The sequence below is a fragment of the Epargyreus clarus genome, unplaced genomic scaffold, assembly GCF_041222505.1.
Source record: "Epargyreus clarus isolate Ecla_fem2 unplaced genomic scaffold, WU_Ecla_fem_2.2 ptg000009l, whole genome shotgun sequence".
Classification (NCBI taxonomy): Eukaryota; Metazoa; Arthropoda; class Insecta; order Lepidoptera; family Hesperiidae; genus Epargyreus; species Epargyreus clarus.
Genome location: NW_027332217.1, coordinates 13687416 through 13703539, shown reverse-complemented (window position 1 = coordinate 13703539; position 16124 = coordinate 13687416). Strand labels below are relative to the sequence as shown.

The window sequence follows — 16124 nt, the reverse complement described above, 5'->3', positions numbered from 1 at the left end:
CTCCTAAACGACTGGACTGATTTTGATGAAATTTGTTGTGTGTGTTCAAGGGGACTTGAGAATGGTTTAGATTCATAATTTAGTCCGTGGAAAAAGGTTTTTTTAATTAATTTTTAATTCGTAAGTAGTTATATAATCGGAAACTATGTATTTGATCAAGTGATGATCTTTAGCAAAGTTGCTGTCCAAGAGCCCACGAGGGTTTGGGAGTTGGTAAGACCAATTTTCGATAGATAGCACCACTGTCATTCCAATGCAGGTACAAATTTTCCGTTTTATGTACAATGTCATATTATTTCTTTAAAATGCGGGCGAAGCCGCGGGCACAACAAGTCTATATATATAAAAATCAATTGCTATTCGTTAGTCCCGCTAAAGCTCCAGAACGGCTGGACCGATTTGGCAAATTTTAGTTTAGAATAATTTGTGGAAGTCCAGGCAAGGCTTAAAAGGTGAGTAAATATAAAATATATTTCATAAATTGATTCTGAGGCGGTACGAAGTTTGCCAGGTCAGCTAGTAATAAAATATGTTTGATGTTTGCATTGGATGTGTACTACTCGTATAGTTGCAATACCCTCCCTTCTTGTTAAGGATACTGTAAGCGCCGACTGAGTGATTAAACTCAGGAAATTGGCAAAAGTATCTTCTTGAGAAGTTATTCATTTATTCCAGTTACCAAAACATGCGTCAGACAAGGTTTCTGATCATTATTACTTTATTACTTAAAGCCGAAACGTATGAATAATAGTTTTATTCGTTTGTAGAAAATAAACATCCTGAGTACCTATAGCACATCTTCGATGAAGAAGTGAAAGGTCAGGATTCATTAAAAATTAACGATAATTACAAATAACGCATGCGTGCCGAATTAGTGGTTCTGTTGTGCATCGTGCTACCTTGTTAACAGTTATTGTGATTTATTGAGCAATGAAGTTAGAAATTGGGGATGATGCCCAGAGCCAGAAGGCAAAATGGTTTGAGTGACAATTAAATAAAATTATATCTATGCAATAAATAAATAAAATGATCGTCACCTATTCGAATTCCATACGAATTCATATGGAGAGCCTTCCATTCTACCACTTTGGTCCAACGCGAATTATTTAAGTCAAGTGAAGTAAATTATAATTAAAAAGTAAGTAAGTCAAGTGAAGTGAATTATAATTATAATTAAAATTTTCACTATTATATTATGTTGGACATATTTAATTTTTAAATAAAAAAATATTTTTAATTTTTTTAATGTTATACTTGGCTGTATAATCAATATTATTGTGTCAGGACAATAGTTATTGCTATTGATTTGACTTATGCAAATTTGACATTGACTGCTGACGTGCTGACATCTGACATGACGTGATAACTGTCAAACGTAACACGAACTTGAAGTAAAAAATAAACAAAATGCCTCGGGTATACAAGAAAATATTTATAACAGTCGGTACAACCCGATTCGATTTGCTTTGTGAATATATTCTGATGCCTTCAGTGTTAAAGGCTTTGAGAAAACTTGGCTGCAAAGAAATAACCTTTCAAGTCGGCAACAGTGACATCGAAACAGGAGAATATGAGAAAGAGGATATAAAAGTCTGTTTGTACCGATTTAAGGATTCAATAAAGGCAGATATAGAAAATGCCGATTTAGTTATTAGCCACGCGGGAGCCGGCAGTTGCTTAGAAACTCTGGGTGCGAAAAAACCTCTTTTAGTCGTCGTAAATGAAGATCTGATGAACAATCACCAGTTAGAACTTGCTGAGAAGCTACAGGTGGACGGTCACTTGTACTACTGCACCTGTGATACTCTGGAAAACACGCTGGAAACTGTTGATTTCGAGCTGTTAGTTCCTTTCCCTAAAGCTGACCCAAGTTTATTCATCAAATGCATGGATAACATGTTTAGAGTTGTGACGACAAAATAACATAGTGGTAGAAATAATTTAAATGATGTCTTCCAACTTAGTCATCATTACTAGCAACACACCTACAATCAACTTTAGGTGGAGACTCTTATTCGAGACCCGAATAATCCCTACCCACCCCCATATTGCAAACGCAAACATGGCATATGAGAGATCAGCGGGTATGAAGTCCCATATTGCCTGCTCTTATTTGAGGTTGATAACAGATGTTCCTCAGAGTAATGATTATTATAGATGCAACCAACACAATGGTACAAAGGGTACGAAGATATCTTAGTTGTATAATACTAATTTAGTTCTGGAATGTCATTGTACAGAATTATTTTATAGCTGATTTCAAATTATTATGATGTTTAATGTTAAGCTATAATATGTTGCCAAGTTATGCCATTTAAGCTTGAATGGTAAAATGGAAAAGATGGTGTTTTGACCTGGTTCTATTGTAAACAGGTAGATATGTATGTAGAGTAATATAATGTTGAGTGACTCTACTTAGGTAAGGGTCACTATACTTTATTACTCAGAGATTTTCATGTACTTTGCCACTTCAGTTATTTAAAAAATATACTGTCTAGTACTGTGATCTTATCAAATGGGGGTATTTATAGTACAAAAATGTGTTATCAATTAGCAAAAATGTATGATGCTAGGTTGTTACTTATTGGGTAATTAAAAATCTTTACTGCACATAGACAGAACTTTAAAAATTGTTAGCACTATTTGTAGTAAGTGTTCACAAACAAATGAAGATTATCTATTGAACTAGCTTCCACAAAATTTGGCTACTCCTATTTTTTCTATATTATTTTGATTTCCTCATCTATTCCTATTTTAACTATATAATTTTGTGTCACTTAAAGATATTTAATTTAACTTACCATTACTTATAATAAAAATTGTTCTTTTCAAATAGTTTCATGATATTTGATTTAGTAGTTGGCCTAATTTATTTGTGTAGTATATTTTAAGTTAGGTAGCCTTTTCAATATTTACATTTATGTAGGTTGTATAGCAATATAGCATTTCTGTCAATCTTCAGGTAAAATTTTATGCATCTAGGTGCATCTGGAACATATCTGATCAAGAATAAACTATGTCTCATATTTTAGGAGATTTATCTCTATTTTTCACATTTTTTTAACTTTTTGACTAGACTATAATTATTTATTACATAATGATATTTTTAAGATCCATTTTATTAGCATAAGAAAGAATGTAAGCAATGTAAAATCTATGATAAATAAATGTGCTACAAAAAAATGTTTTCTAAATAAACATACACTGTACTAACAAATAATATAACAGAAGTATATAAGTTGTAATCTAGACGATAACATTGTTACTAACGGGACCAATAAAAATGTACTTTTATTTGATGTTTTTATTGAAAAATACAGATCATATTTTACAAAAGGTGTTTGAAAATTGTGAAATTTAACGATGATGTATGTTATAAATTAACACGGGTAAACTATATAATTAAAAATGAAAAACTAAGTATTTCTTGTTTTAAACTAATTTTTTAGCCTCAAAGAAACTCTTGAGATGTCTCATTTGCCAGTAGCCAATGCCCACTAGGACTCCAGTTTGGAGCAGACTCCACCACAACACACGCTGGTTAGTACTCTCTGATGTCTGTCTGAAGCGTTCTTCCCGATGCTGTAACATTAAAGTGAAATCATTATTTTAATTGCAAACCATTTATATATCAAATCTAAATAAAATCTATGCTTTTGAAAATAGATTATTGTGCAATGTGAGTTGTTATTACATATAATATGTGGCCACAAAAAGTGTTCACATAAAAATGTAGTCTTATGAGTACCATATTAATGTTTCCTCCTAACGATACATGATTAGTTAGGTGAAGTAAAATGTTTCAAATTCTAAACATAGAGGCTCTAATTTAGGTCGAAGATTTAAGGAGCAGATGCAAAAATCGGACTTCACAGTCGATTAACACTATCATTTATTAAAAAAAAATTCAAAGAAGTACTATGATTTTCTCATAAAATATGTATATTTTAAATCTACAAAAGCTGTTTTTGTGAGTCTATATCTTATATATCAAATTCTCGTGTCACAATGTTAGTCACCGTACTCCTCTGAAATGGCTTTACTGATTTTCACCAAATTTTATGTGAATATTCAGTAGGTCTGAGAATCACCTACTATCTATTTTTCATACTCCTTAGTGATAAGGGTTGTTCACCCTTAACATTTTTTTATTTATATGGCAACACAATGTTTGCCGGGTCAGCTAGTTTATTTATGTAATTGACGTAGTAAATATGCATGCAATTCATATTATAACTGGTACTTTCTGCCCATAGACATTTGTAACCAACTCAATATAGAATAATGATTCTACCTGAGGCTAATCACAGATGTGTCGAAATTGCTGAAGCTTAAGATGTTCGCCACATATTATGTAAGTTACCATCCGCAAAAACTGCAAATGCAAGAAATAGGTGACCGTGATACCTTCCCAGCCAAACAATACTGGTTCTACCACCTCCCAATCTATTTATAATAAACAATCAAATTACCCTCTGATAACTCTGCTCCTTTGTGATCTGATGGACTTGGTCAACTAGCTGCCTGATCCTAAGCTGGAGTTCTGTCAGTTTGTCCTTCTGAGCCACATTCGCGTAGTCCACTGCATGCTCACCCACTTGGATATCCAGGTGTACCTGAAAGTTATAAAATAGTATTTGATTTATCAACAACTCACAATGTTTTCTATTAATGACAGGGTACAATTAAAAATGTACTGTAGGTTATAAAAATAAAAAATAAAAATGATTCATTGCATCAAAAGTAGTACATGTACATTGTACCCTCTTTTAAGTATGTTAGTACCTGTAGTAGAAGGTCCTGCTCTTCCCTTATACAATACTAAGTACTACAAAATATAAATTTCCAAATATATTACACTTCAATATAATTATTTGAACAAAGTTAAATTATTGGTATTATTTTAACAGTATATGTTAAAATTATTCCTTATTTTTTATCTTTTACCAAATTGATTAATTTAATTATTGCTTCAGTCATAAGCCTACTTATTATTTTGCCTTATCTAGTGAGCAGATATTATTTGAGAATTTGATATGAGATTTTTAAAATGCATATAATCATATTACAATATTTTGCTAATATTATCCCTAAAAATTAATCATACAATGAATTCACATGTGTGTAAGGCTGATAACAACAGTATGCCTGGTTACAGTATATTTGAACAGGTGTTAACAGGTATGTAAATATAGAATGTGTTACATGATTATACATGTTTTTCCTTTAATCATTAACATAAAAAGAGATTTTTAAAGTAGTTTTGGAAACCCTAAATCAATGGTATAGGCATAAACTGCTAGTCCGCTCTGAATATAGAAATGAAGCCATAGCAAATTGTATGACTACACCTGCTCGCAAGAACTTCAGAGCGGACTAGCAGATTGGTGATAACTATATATAACTAATATAATCAATTCATAAAACAGCTATATCATGTCAGATTCCTGTTTTATAAGAATTATCACCTCAATAACACTTGCTTATGCTCAAGCATAGCTCGAGCATCATGTCATAGTTTCTTCTAAGATGACCTGATAGATATATAGGTATATCTTATTAATTGAAGATGAATAATGAAAAATATTTTAATCCAGGAGCTCCTATACAATTATGGAGATTTGATGTACATCACAAAATTGAAAAAGTGATCTCTCCCATAGACATTACAAACTCCAGATAGGATTAACAGTCCTATCTTAGATCAGCCCCACATGAATTACTTACCCCTGAGGACTTAAATTGAAAAGTCTGAGATAAGTATTTCCCCTCAACCTTCAAACCAAAATACAGCAAGTCTAACACTATTTAACAAAAATAGGTATCTGCATTGAAAAAGGGTGGTACAATATACTCCAGACCTCTTGTTGAATGATTTACTTTTTCGTGGAGGAGACTCATATCAAGTAGTTTGACTGCAAGTATGTATAAACACTCACCCTCAACTGTGATCCACTAAACCAAGATGTACTGTTGGAGTACATGCAAATAACGTGTTCTCCAGGCGTCGTGGACGTGAAGGAGATCCTGCCTTCCGAGGAGTAGACCCTGGACAAGATGACCCGGTCGCTGGGGTCACGCACCTCCACGTGCATGCCGATCCCCGGCGACGACGGCATGAACCCACCAGACCGGGGGTCATAAAGTTCCACTTTGTAGTTCACTGGAAATTGTAAATAAACATTGATAGTGACTTCCACATACGTGTACCAGTGAAGCGGTAACCCCACGATAAGATAGACTTACCCAGCACTGTGGTGTCGTCCGGTATTTCCTCTATGAAGCATTTTCTCTCCCCTTCCGCTATGTGAAAGTATAAAGCCGATGTAAGATCTAGTACTAGAAATAGGGCTAAAAGGGAGGATAACTTAAATAACATCGTGTTTAACTACAACAATCGGCTAAAATCGAAATACAATGACATGACACACGTCACACACGTCATCCAAATGGATCACTATTTTATTGAATCTTGTCTGCTGCGTTCCAAAACACGATTTAATTTTTTAATTTTATGGTAATAAACAGAATTCATAATAAAAAGTTTATCTGTTTAATTCTATTATAAAAGTTTGTCATAAATAATTTACATTATTTAGAGTCTGATATATAAGAGTAATATAAAACTTTCTTTAAAAAAGTTATTTACCTGAAACGGAACACAAAATTGCGATTTTGACGACTGACGTTTTGATGACGTTGTTTTGGTTAGAATGAAAATTACGTTTGTAAAATGAACCATATTTTCTTCAGAAAGAGAGTATTCTCGATTTTATTTCTACTGAAATACGTATTTCAATAAAATCACGTAGTTTTTAAACACTAAATTAAGTGACGAGCACAAATAAAGCTACAATTGTACTTTTACTCAAGTCTTTATACATATCTTGAAACATGGATCCTTTTATTATAGCCGCGATTATAAGCGCAATAGTCATAGTTATCCTCACTATAGCCTTTTTCAGAGTAGCCCAAGTGCAACCAAGTAAGAACTATACATTATTTATAAAAAAAATATTCAAAGGTTGTCATAACTAAAGCCAGTGTTCATTTATGTTGTGTTGTAAAACCATCATATTTTGTGACAGCTGGAGCTAAACCCAGAGCAGTGGTCCAGAGGGATGGCGGTCCAGGACGAGTCCAAGCTGTTCGGAACCAGAGGGCGCGCATGCGAGCTAATGGTATGTTCAAAACCTTAGTATTTTGACTAAATAATCATTGCATTTTTAGATTTTAAAATATCTTTTGAAATTACCGTCACTCGTGGATAATTTGAAAGAATTGTATACTAAGTTTATTGTAGTAAGATATGTGTCGAAAAATAGTATTCCTTGTTGTATCATATCCATTTAATTCCTACATAAAACCGAAGTAAGCCGATATATCACTTAACTACAGTCACATCATTATTAATACATGCATTTGTACCTTAAAGTTATAGTTCGCGCCAAACTGCTTGTCCACTCTGAAGTTGTTGCGAGCAGGTGTAGTCATACAATTTGTTATGTCGACACAAATTCAGAGCAGACTAGTACTTTCACACAGACTATACCATAAGTATAAAACTTACCAAATCCTTTTCTATACACTAAATCATACCTACAAAAGCCATTAAATTATTGTATCCCTTATCTAGCTGCCCGACATCAACAAGCCCTGATAGAGGAAGAACCGGGAGCCATTGAAGACTCCGATGAGGGTTCAGGAAGTGAGGCTCCTAAAGTAGAGATTGATGACAAAATGGGAGCCAAGGTAACTTATTATTTACATGCATATAATCCTTTTGTACAATACCAAATAGTATTGTGACAGATTTGTTGTAAAACTATATACTTACAACTAATTTAATTCACATTTTAATGGCTGAAATAAGCTTTATTTCATTTAAAAAAGAATTTAAGAAATTTCTAATTGACAAATGTTATTACTCTATAAATGAATTTTTAACTGACATAAATATTTAATTCGGTCTTGCATTGGAGAATATTATTGTTATTATTATTATTTTGTTATTAGACTTAAATAAATGAATAATTATGTAGCATTTAATCTTAGGTTATGACGATAAATATTTGTATGCCCATAAGGGTTGAATGTAGAGCACCTTTTTGTAATACTTTAAAAAACCTGTATACCTATATTCACAAATAAAGATATTATTATTATTATTATTATTAAAAATTCTGTGACACTGATATACTTTTTATTAAAAGAGAGCTAATCTTTCTAAGGGAGAAATAGCCAGCACTAGTGACTGCCGACAATTATTTTAAGTTTTTCAAAGCCTATCAGTGTTGAATATATAGGTTATATTTAATATTTCATTTTTCTGTACAGAAAAGGGCAAAGTTAGAGGCGAAATTGGAAAAGAAAAAAGCTAGAGAAGCGGTGGAACATATGAGAGAAATCAAGAAGGAAAGAGACAGGGAGATGGAACAAGAGAGAAAGAAACAGGAAGAAAAAGAACAGGTAATTGTACATGTAAAGAAATATTTCATTATTGTCTATTTATTTGTGACCTTCAATTCAATGTCACATAATTTTGTGGAATAGAAAACGTTAAATGACGCTGTTAGGTAAGGGTCGGTGTTGGTAAGGGACACTGACATCCATGAACTGACTGCTAAAATATTTCCTTTCTATCCTTATTGTCCCTTCAGACATTCTTTGTAACGCTTGGTACATAATTCGCTAGTATATAGCCACTGGAAAGGCTATAAGTGTAACATGCAAGGATGCCCCTTTGCGTGTTAGACTTTTAGCCTATCCAGCATCTATCCAGTGACAATATAATAATACAGTAATCTGAATACAAATATACAGATTGTATGTTATTGTTATATTTGCAAATTTTATGATGACCTTTTTAAATTTAATTTGCGAAAAGTACCTACATAATGTGATGAACAAACTCACTTTTAATTAGTCATTTGTTTTCCACTTCACTCAATATGACAGACTATATCTATTTCTCATATTCTTATCTAAATACAGGAAGAGGAACGTTTAGCCGAGGAAGCTGAACGCAAAGCTGAGGAAGAACGTAAACGCAAGGAACAGGAGGAGTATGATGCGTTGAAGGCGGCATTCACTGTTGAGGGAGAGGGATTTGACGAGGACGATGAACAGGACCAAGAGGACTTGCTTAAGAAATTTGTTGATTACATCCGGGTACATTTTTTTTTTTAAACCAGATGCTATTGCAATCTGTGCCTATGGACATTCAGCAATATTTAGGGCGAGTATTATCATGCGAGGCACAGGTCCTGTGACATGCTCTCTAAGATCTCATTTGAGTAGGTCCTGGACTACTCTTTTCTTAAGTCTTCTTGTGCTTGGAAATATGTCATCCATAAGATGGGATGCTAATGTATTTGGGTGACTTATTATCTTAAGTATATATCCGGGTAAATGAAACCAATTATTTGAAATCTACACATCTACTTAAGGAGTTCCTTATTATCCTCGAGTTCCCTTGCCCCACGCGGCGATATCACACTGCGGCCTAGGATGACCCATCGCTCCTTTGTACAACTTACAACATACAACTTTGTATTGTCCCACATACACATCCATATACATTGTCATTAAATTACTATTCCATTTTTTTACAAGTTTACACACAGGTTGAAGGGAGTTACAACTCATAGTCATTATATAAGATGAACTCTAGTGTGTGTTGTGTATTTGATAGTTCTATGATTAAATCTTAAGCAAGTATTCCTTTCAAGTGAGGATTAATTCCAGATATTATGCACATAAGTTCGTAAATTCAGATATACTACCGTACAAAACCGTGTCTAATGTTATTGTTTTTAAAATTCACATTAATATGTCTGTAACTGAGTTGAGGTTAACTTACAAAAATTTTACAGGAGCAAAAAGTGGTATTACTTGAAGATCTGGCAGCCCATTTCAAGCTAAAGACTCAAGCGGCCATCGACAGGATAACAGACTTGCAAGCATCTGGAGAACTAACTGGTGTTATTGATGATAGAGGGAAATTCATTTACATCTCACACAAAGAGCTTGAGGATGTAGCGAAGTTCATAAAACAAAGGGGAAGAGTGTCCATTACTGAATTGGCTGAATGCAGCAATGATTTGATAAATTTGAGCCCGATTGCAGTGCCATAGATGCATATAATGCTCTCTAACTAATCTATTTTGTGTACTAATGTACTATAACTTTATTATTATCATTAAAATATCGACAACATAATGGTGCATTTATATCTACAAACATATTTATATCTTCCGTAACTCAACTGTGCAGACATGGTGTCCATCAAAATATGCTTTTGTTTGACACAAAACATTGATTGCCTGTAGGTATAAATGGAGCCTAAAGTGTAATTGTGCTAAATCTAAGATGTCAATGTAACTAAATTACTGTATAGATTTCTCTATTGAACAAATATTTACAATCCTTGATAAATTTTTCCTCTCATTATATTTCATATTTATTACCAATAAAACTTAAATATATTTAACTCATTTACTGTTTAAGGTGACAATATTTACTCCATTTTGAATGGACTATGCATAGTAGTTCCTTTATTTTTGTTGACTTAAAATGGTGTAAGACTAAATAAAAGATATTTATTAGTACAAACATTTATTTAAAAAGCCAATTGTTATTTCCTTAATCATTTAACTCATATCCAAACATATCCCTTCCGTTCTCCAGCAGTAATAAAGAAGACTCCTTAATTCTATCCAAAACTTCCAGTAATTTAGCCTTAGTAAAAACTTTGTATAAAGACCTATTTTCGCCAGCAATCAGGTCACTTATTTTTACAGCTTCTTTGTGGTTTTCAACATCATTTGTGCTCTGCAAAATTTTCAAAATCAGAATGACAACTTCAGGAATACAAAGTCGTCTTAGTGTTTCAAGCTGCTTGGCCCTTTCTTGTTTTTCTTCTTCATCGAAATTGGGTGATGAAGTGCTGTCATTGTCATCTTGGAGCCATCCTCCAGGGAACATCAATACATTATAAAGCAAACTCTTGGTGTGGCGGGATTGGTGAAGAACAGCATTCTTCCAACGGGCTTTCTGTTGCTCCACCTGTGCAGTTCTCTGTTCATGGTGGACTTTATCTGAGAATGACGCATCAGGAGCTAATGGCTCCACATCCTTTGGTTGTCCACTTATGAAATGCCTGTACCAAGTAGCAAAACCTTCTAGTGCCTCCAAATATGATTTCAAACATAAATGCTCCCTCAGTTCAGAAGAATTTAAAGGCACTTTGGTCACAAAGTCTGGATACATTTTGTTAACATTTGTAATACAATTTAAAGCAGCATCAGTATTGCCAATGAATATAAATGTGCGCACCATTGCATTGCTCAGCCAAAGAGCTTCAACGAATTGATTGTCAATAAGAGACAACCATTCAAGAGACAATATTACTTTTGATATCAATGTTTTGTCTTTCTCAATAGCAGTAGTTTGTGTAAATGTGACATCTATGTTACCATATCCCTCCTGAATATCACTTATGGCCTTCTTTATGGCAACCCGAGCAGACGCAGCTACATCCATCCCAGCACTTAGTCCTGCCTTGACAACACCCTGTCTATAATCGCTTTTGTGAATTTTATCCATAAGTTCTGCATACAAAGTAATCTGTCTTGCAGTTGGTACAGTGGAAGTATAATATGCTATGAGCACAGGACATTCTATAGAACCATCTATGATTCCATCTATAAGCTGTGACACATATTTCTCCAGGACTCTATCACCAACATCATGCTGGGGATCCTTCCCCATTTGCCGAAGAATTAAAGTCAAGTGTGCCAAAAATCTGATAAAACTTTCTTCAGCAGTCTGCAGCCATTCTGTAGTATCTTGCATGATTGACCTGACTTGGCCAAGCATGAGATATCTTTGGCATGTTTGGTAGTTGGACTCTCTCTTACCGTCCATTAGAGCTTTTACAGCACTAAATATCTGTTGCATAGATAGTTCTTCAACTTGCAGTTCAGATTGCAGCAATTCTAAGACATCAGCAGGTGTAGTATTAGCTTCAGCCGTTGCATAATGTTCATGCAAAAATTTATCAACCCGTGCCTCAATCTGCACTCTCAAATGTGCCCATAGCAAGTCTTCCCAATTTCCTTGACAAGCAGGAAGGGTACTTGCTAAGTGCCCACACAAGATCCCTATGGTGGCTCTGTAATAGATATTTTCAGATACACTTGTAGCTATTCCTAAGGAACACCATTTCCACAAGTCCCGTGATGGATTGCCAGTGACTTGTAATGGAGCATCGGGATCTTCTCTGGGTAAGTAGTGAAGTAGCTTCCACCCTTGTAGAACAGCTCCTCGCCAGGCTTGGCCAGCACTGATGCACAAGGAAACTGCCTCATTAAATTTACCACACCTTACTTCTGTAAATATTCTCTTGCACAAATCATTGTCGTCTTTCTGATCATCGGTATGTATAGACCTTTTCTGACGCCTCGGTGCATCAGGATCCATACAAGTTATCATAGACTTATCCTTCTCTTTGTTAAATAAGCTGGACCCAATGAGCAATTGATGAAGGGTATTGCCCCAATGAATATTATTACCTATGACGGGAGCAGCAGTGTTCGTAGCTTCTTCTTGATAAGCTGCTGTAGCCTCAAGCCAATCGACTAAAAGCTGCAGGAGCCTTATTTCAGAATCTGTTTGAAATAAGGCTTCAACTAAAGTTTGTTGTGACAAGGTGGGTTCAGTAAGAACAGCCCCCAAAGAGTCTGGATGGTCTACCATAGAGTCTGCATACAGGCAATGTAAAAGTTTCCATGTGTTTGCCTCTTCGGCTAGCCAATAGTTTTGAGTATTATACCGGTTCCATGGCTCCACTAATTCTAAGGAATCACAACAAACTTGAGCTAACCTCGATAATGTGTCCAGAACAGCACTTGAACGGCTATTCTGTATTATTTCAAAAAAAGCTTCACTTAAACCTTCACCAGCATATCCTGCGTTCACCAATACCGAAGACTCGTCCAATACTTGCCGCAAACTAGTGTCGTTGAGATTTTTGAATATTGAAGTTTCGTTAAGAATCGGTGATAGATTTAAAGTATCGTCCCTTGCTAGTATGTTTTTACGATTTTTCTTTAGTGGAGTGAGTTGCGATGACTGCAACTTTAGGCTTCTATCAAAATTCATCTTTCTTGTTGACGAATAAACTTTAGATTAGAATTCTTGCAATTTACAAATATCCAACATCGCGATCCCGCGCCGACAAATAATGACAGTTGACAATAGGTAGACGATCACCAATAGATAAAATATAAGTTGCGTTTAGTTTCAGTTAAAATTATTACGGATATATGATGAGATTACTCCTTATTGAAGTATATAAAGACATAAAATCGTAATAAATTTAACTATGTCAATGTTAAACTTATAATTTTTCACCTAAATTTTATTTAGAGTCGTTTTTAAAATTTTGTAAATTGTTGAAACAATGTAAATGAGCTGCATTATCAAAACGAAGTGGCGCGCTATAGAAAGACAACTTGCCACATACGTTCGGAAAATATATTGTACAATATATATTTTTTGAAATTTACTTTGTAATTCACTACTTAATATAATTTTCTTTATATAAATATTTATTTATCACAAATTTTATGAATAGGTTTAGACGTAAGGTATTGGGAGGAAATATCTGTTCATTAACTTTATTATAGTATGTACGAAACATCCTAAAATTTCAATTTGCTGCCGTCTTCCATTCGTTCGTCGAATTCGTCGTTGCGTGTAAAAGGCAAGAGGTGAGGATATATTAAAATAGATTTAATTAATGAAATATATAATGTACATAATAATTGTATTCCATATTTGTGCTTATTATTGTTGCTAAAATCAACATGTAAACTTCTTACCAAAAATTGTATACTTTGCCTGAAAGAAACTTAGAACTTGGAAAATTAAATTATTTACCAATTATTCGTACTATTTAAGAGACGAACTTTCGTAAATTGTTAATTTCAGTAACAGAATGTTATAAGTGAAAATGTATGTACACTTTTATTACATATACTTACTTATGTACTTGCATTCTTACTGATGGTTGTTCATATATTGTATACCTAAATAATTCGCTATAGTTGTATCTACAGTTCATTTGCAATAATTTGTAAAGTTTTATTTAATTCACTCTGGTTAAATTATGACATCAACATATTAGTATGAGATTGACCTTTGTGGGCATCGAAGAAGTGGAAATTGTATATGGTAAAAATTATGCTAATAAATGGGTGATGTTATTAATAATGATTTCCTCAGACCTAATTCAATATTATGCAATGATTGTTTTTGATTTTGAATTAAAAAATACTCAAATTAATGTTATTGGACGACCTATTACGAAGGATATGGTATAGGTATATTTATTTACATACACATTTGAGAACATAGTTACAAAGCTAGATACAAAAGAATTATATTCCTTTTAGAATGAATTATTTCTGTACAATTTTTTTGTGTTGCGTTAATCCCATAGTTTATATATTTATATTTATCTTGCCGACAGACTACAAAAATAGGACAATACACATTAAAGAAAATAACATTGAGATATTATAATGAAAAGTTGCAAAGTATGAATTAATATAAAATTTATTGCTATTAAAATCAAAATGTACATAATTTTCTTGTATTAAGTAAAAATTAATGAAATACAAATTATTATATAAATAAATATACATGAATATGAGTGGATGAGATTAGTACATAATGGGTGACAAGATATGAGTAACGGTTAGTTTAACAAAAATTTTTTGGAGTTTACCGATTGAACTATTCCACTAATGGGAATAGTATCATAAATATGTTTTTAAATTTAACGTTCTGTAACAATTTGAGTTGCCTAATAAGTTTTTTTAACAATTATGAATGATTGTTATACGAGTACTCATATAGCTGTCTAAATATACCAGGTAGGTATGTAATAAGAAGTTGGGAAGATATTATTTTCTTATCACATATTTTAGTTTAAATTAGCTTCTACTAGTGGTAGATCTGGGGGGTAGATCTTAGCTCAGTTTTAGTATGTTATTTTTAATTATTGTTAACTATAATGCTAAGAAATGACAAGTGTTCATACCACTATAGTAAGATATAATTTGGTAAGTATAAACTTTTGTTGTTTTTATAACTATGACATTTGTGTCATTCTTTCTATCTCAACTTCTGTGTCATTTACCTGTCAAGAGATATAGAGGTAGGATTACTTTAAAAATGTTTTTTATTGGTAAAAAATACATTATATAACTTGATTTGTGTGTTCATTGTAGGTTTGTATGTCACTAAAGATGTGTGCCTGGAGGCACACTTGTTCTCTCACCAAATATGAAGAAAATAATGTATCTTCAGAACTCACTACTAAACAGGTAAGATGTTGGAAATTTTCATTATTATAAATAATATACTCAATGAATTCTAGTTTTTCATGGCTTAATATTAAGAGCTCAGTATTAAATGCATTATATTAAGAATATGAAGTGAGTCATGGATCCACATAATATTTAGGCATCTAAATGAAAAAGTGATCTTATTTTTTAGTAATTTACTGGAAATATATAGATTATTATAAATGAAATCTTTATAATGTACACTAGTGATCAAATTATGTTTATTATGGAATTAGTTTTTCATAGGGCTTGTATATAGTACCAAAGTATATTGACATGCAAAGCTAAATAAGAAAAGAAATTAATAGGAAATTATAGTGTGACATTGCACCAGGATATATTGATTTTATATTTTTAACTTAATGATTTATTATCTTCGAACAGAGATACCTATTGTGATATAAATTTCTTAAAATAGATAATGATGATAGTATTCGTGTTTTAGTATTTCAAATATAATCATGGATAATCATCATGGATATTTGCGGATATCCAAAAATATACATTATATCTATATATCCATAGTATTCCATAGCTATATATACATACACATTAACAAATCTATGTATTATTAGTAAGTATATTTTACACATTCATAAAAACGTATAAATTACTGCCAGCTTATGAAAGAATGTAGAGGAATTTATTAAAATTTAAATATAAATTAAGCTTGAATTCATTATTTAAACTTAGACAAATACCTCAAAT

At 32.8% G+C, this 16124-nt stretch overlaps 5 protein-coding genes across 5 annotated transcripts in view; 3 read left to right on the top strand and 2 right to left on the bottom strand.

The window, feature by feature from the left end:
* Nucleotides 1–1348: 1348 nt before the first annotated feature.
* On the top strand, nt 1349–3523 carry LOC140745035 (UDP-N-acetylglucosamine transferase subunit ALG13). Its single transcript, XM_073076784.1, has one exon. It carries the CDS (start codon nt 1408–1410, stop codon nt 1921–1923), a length of 516 nt encoding a protein of 171 aa, XP_072932885.1. The 5' UTR covers nt 1349–1407; the 3' UTR covers nt 1924–3523.
* eca (transmembrane p24 trafficking protein eclair) lies at nt 3290–6466 on the bottom strand. Its single transcript, XM_073076783.1, has 4 exons — nt 6247–6466; nt 5940–6163; nt 4473–4616; nt 3290–3582 (listed from the first exon to the last, which is right to left on the bottom strand). The coding sequence occupies exons 1-4, from the start codon at nt 6377–6379 to the stop codon at nt 3433–3435; spliced, it is 651 nt and encodes a 216-aa protein (XP_072932884.1). The 5' UTR covers nt 6380–6466; the 3' UTR covers nt 3290–3432.
* Nucleotides 6467–6686: 220 nt separating this feature from the next.
* Nucleotides 6687–10192, top strand: Ddrgk1 (DDRGK domain containing 1). The gene is made up of 6 exons (XM_073076782.1): nt 6687–6985; nt 7089–7181; nt 7637–7752; nt 8338–8469; nt 8995–9171; nt 9876–10192. The coding sequence occupies exons 1-6, from the start codon at nt 6895–6897 to the stop codon at nt 10134–10136; spliced, it is 870 nt and encodes a 289-aa protein (XP_072932883.1). The 5' UTR covers nt 6687–6894; the 3' UTR covers nt 10137–10192.
* Nucleotides 10193–10600: 408 nt separating this feature from the next.
* On the bottom strand, nt 10601–13268 carry Nup107 (nuclear pore complex protein Nup107). Its single transcript, XM_073076780.1, has one exon. The coding sequence runs from the start codon at nt 13162–13164 to the stop codon at nt 10645–10647; it is 2520 nt and encodes an 839-aa protein (XP_072932881.1). The 5' UTR covers nt 13165–13268; the 3' UTR covers nt 10601–10644.
* A 127-nt stretch (nt 13269–13395) lies between these two features.
* nsl1 (non-specific lethal 1) overlaps nt 13396–16124 on the top strand; it is a 39959-nt gene continuing 37230 nt past the window's right edge. The window contains exons 1-2 of the mRNA XM_073076781.1: nt 13396–13775; nt 15300–15395. The gene's annotated coding sequence lies outside the window, so the exon portion shown is untranslated. The remainder of the gene's footprint in view (nt 13776–15299; nt 15396–16124) is intronic.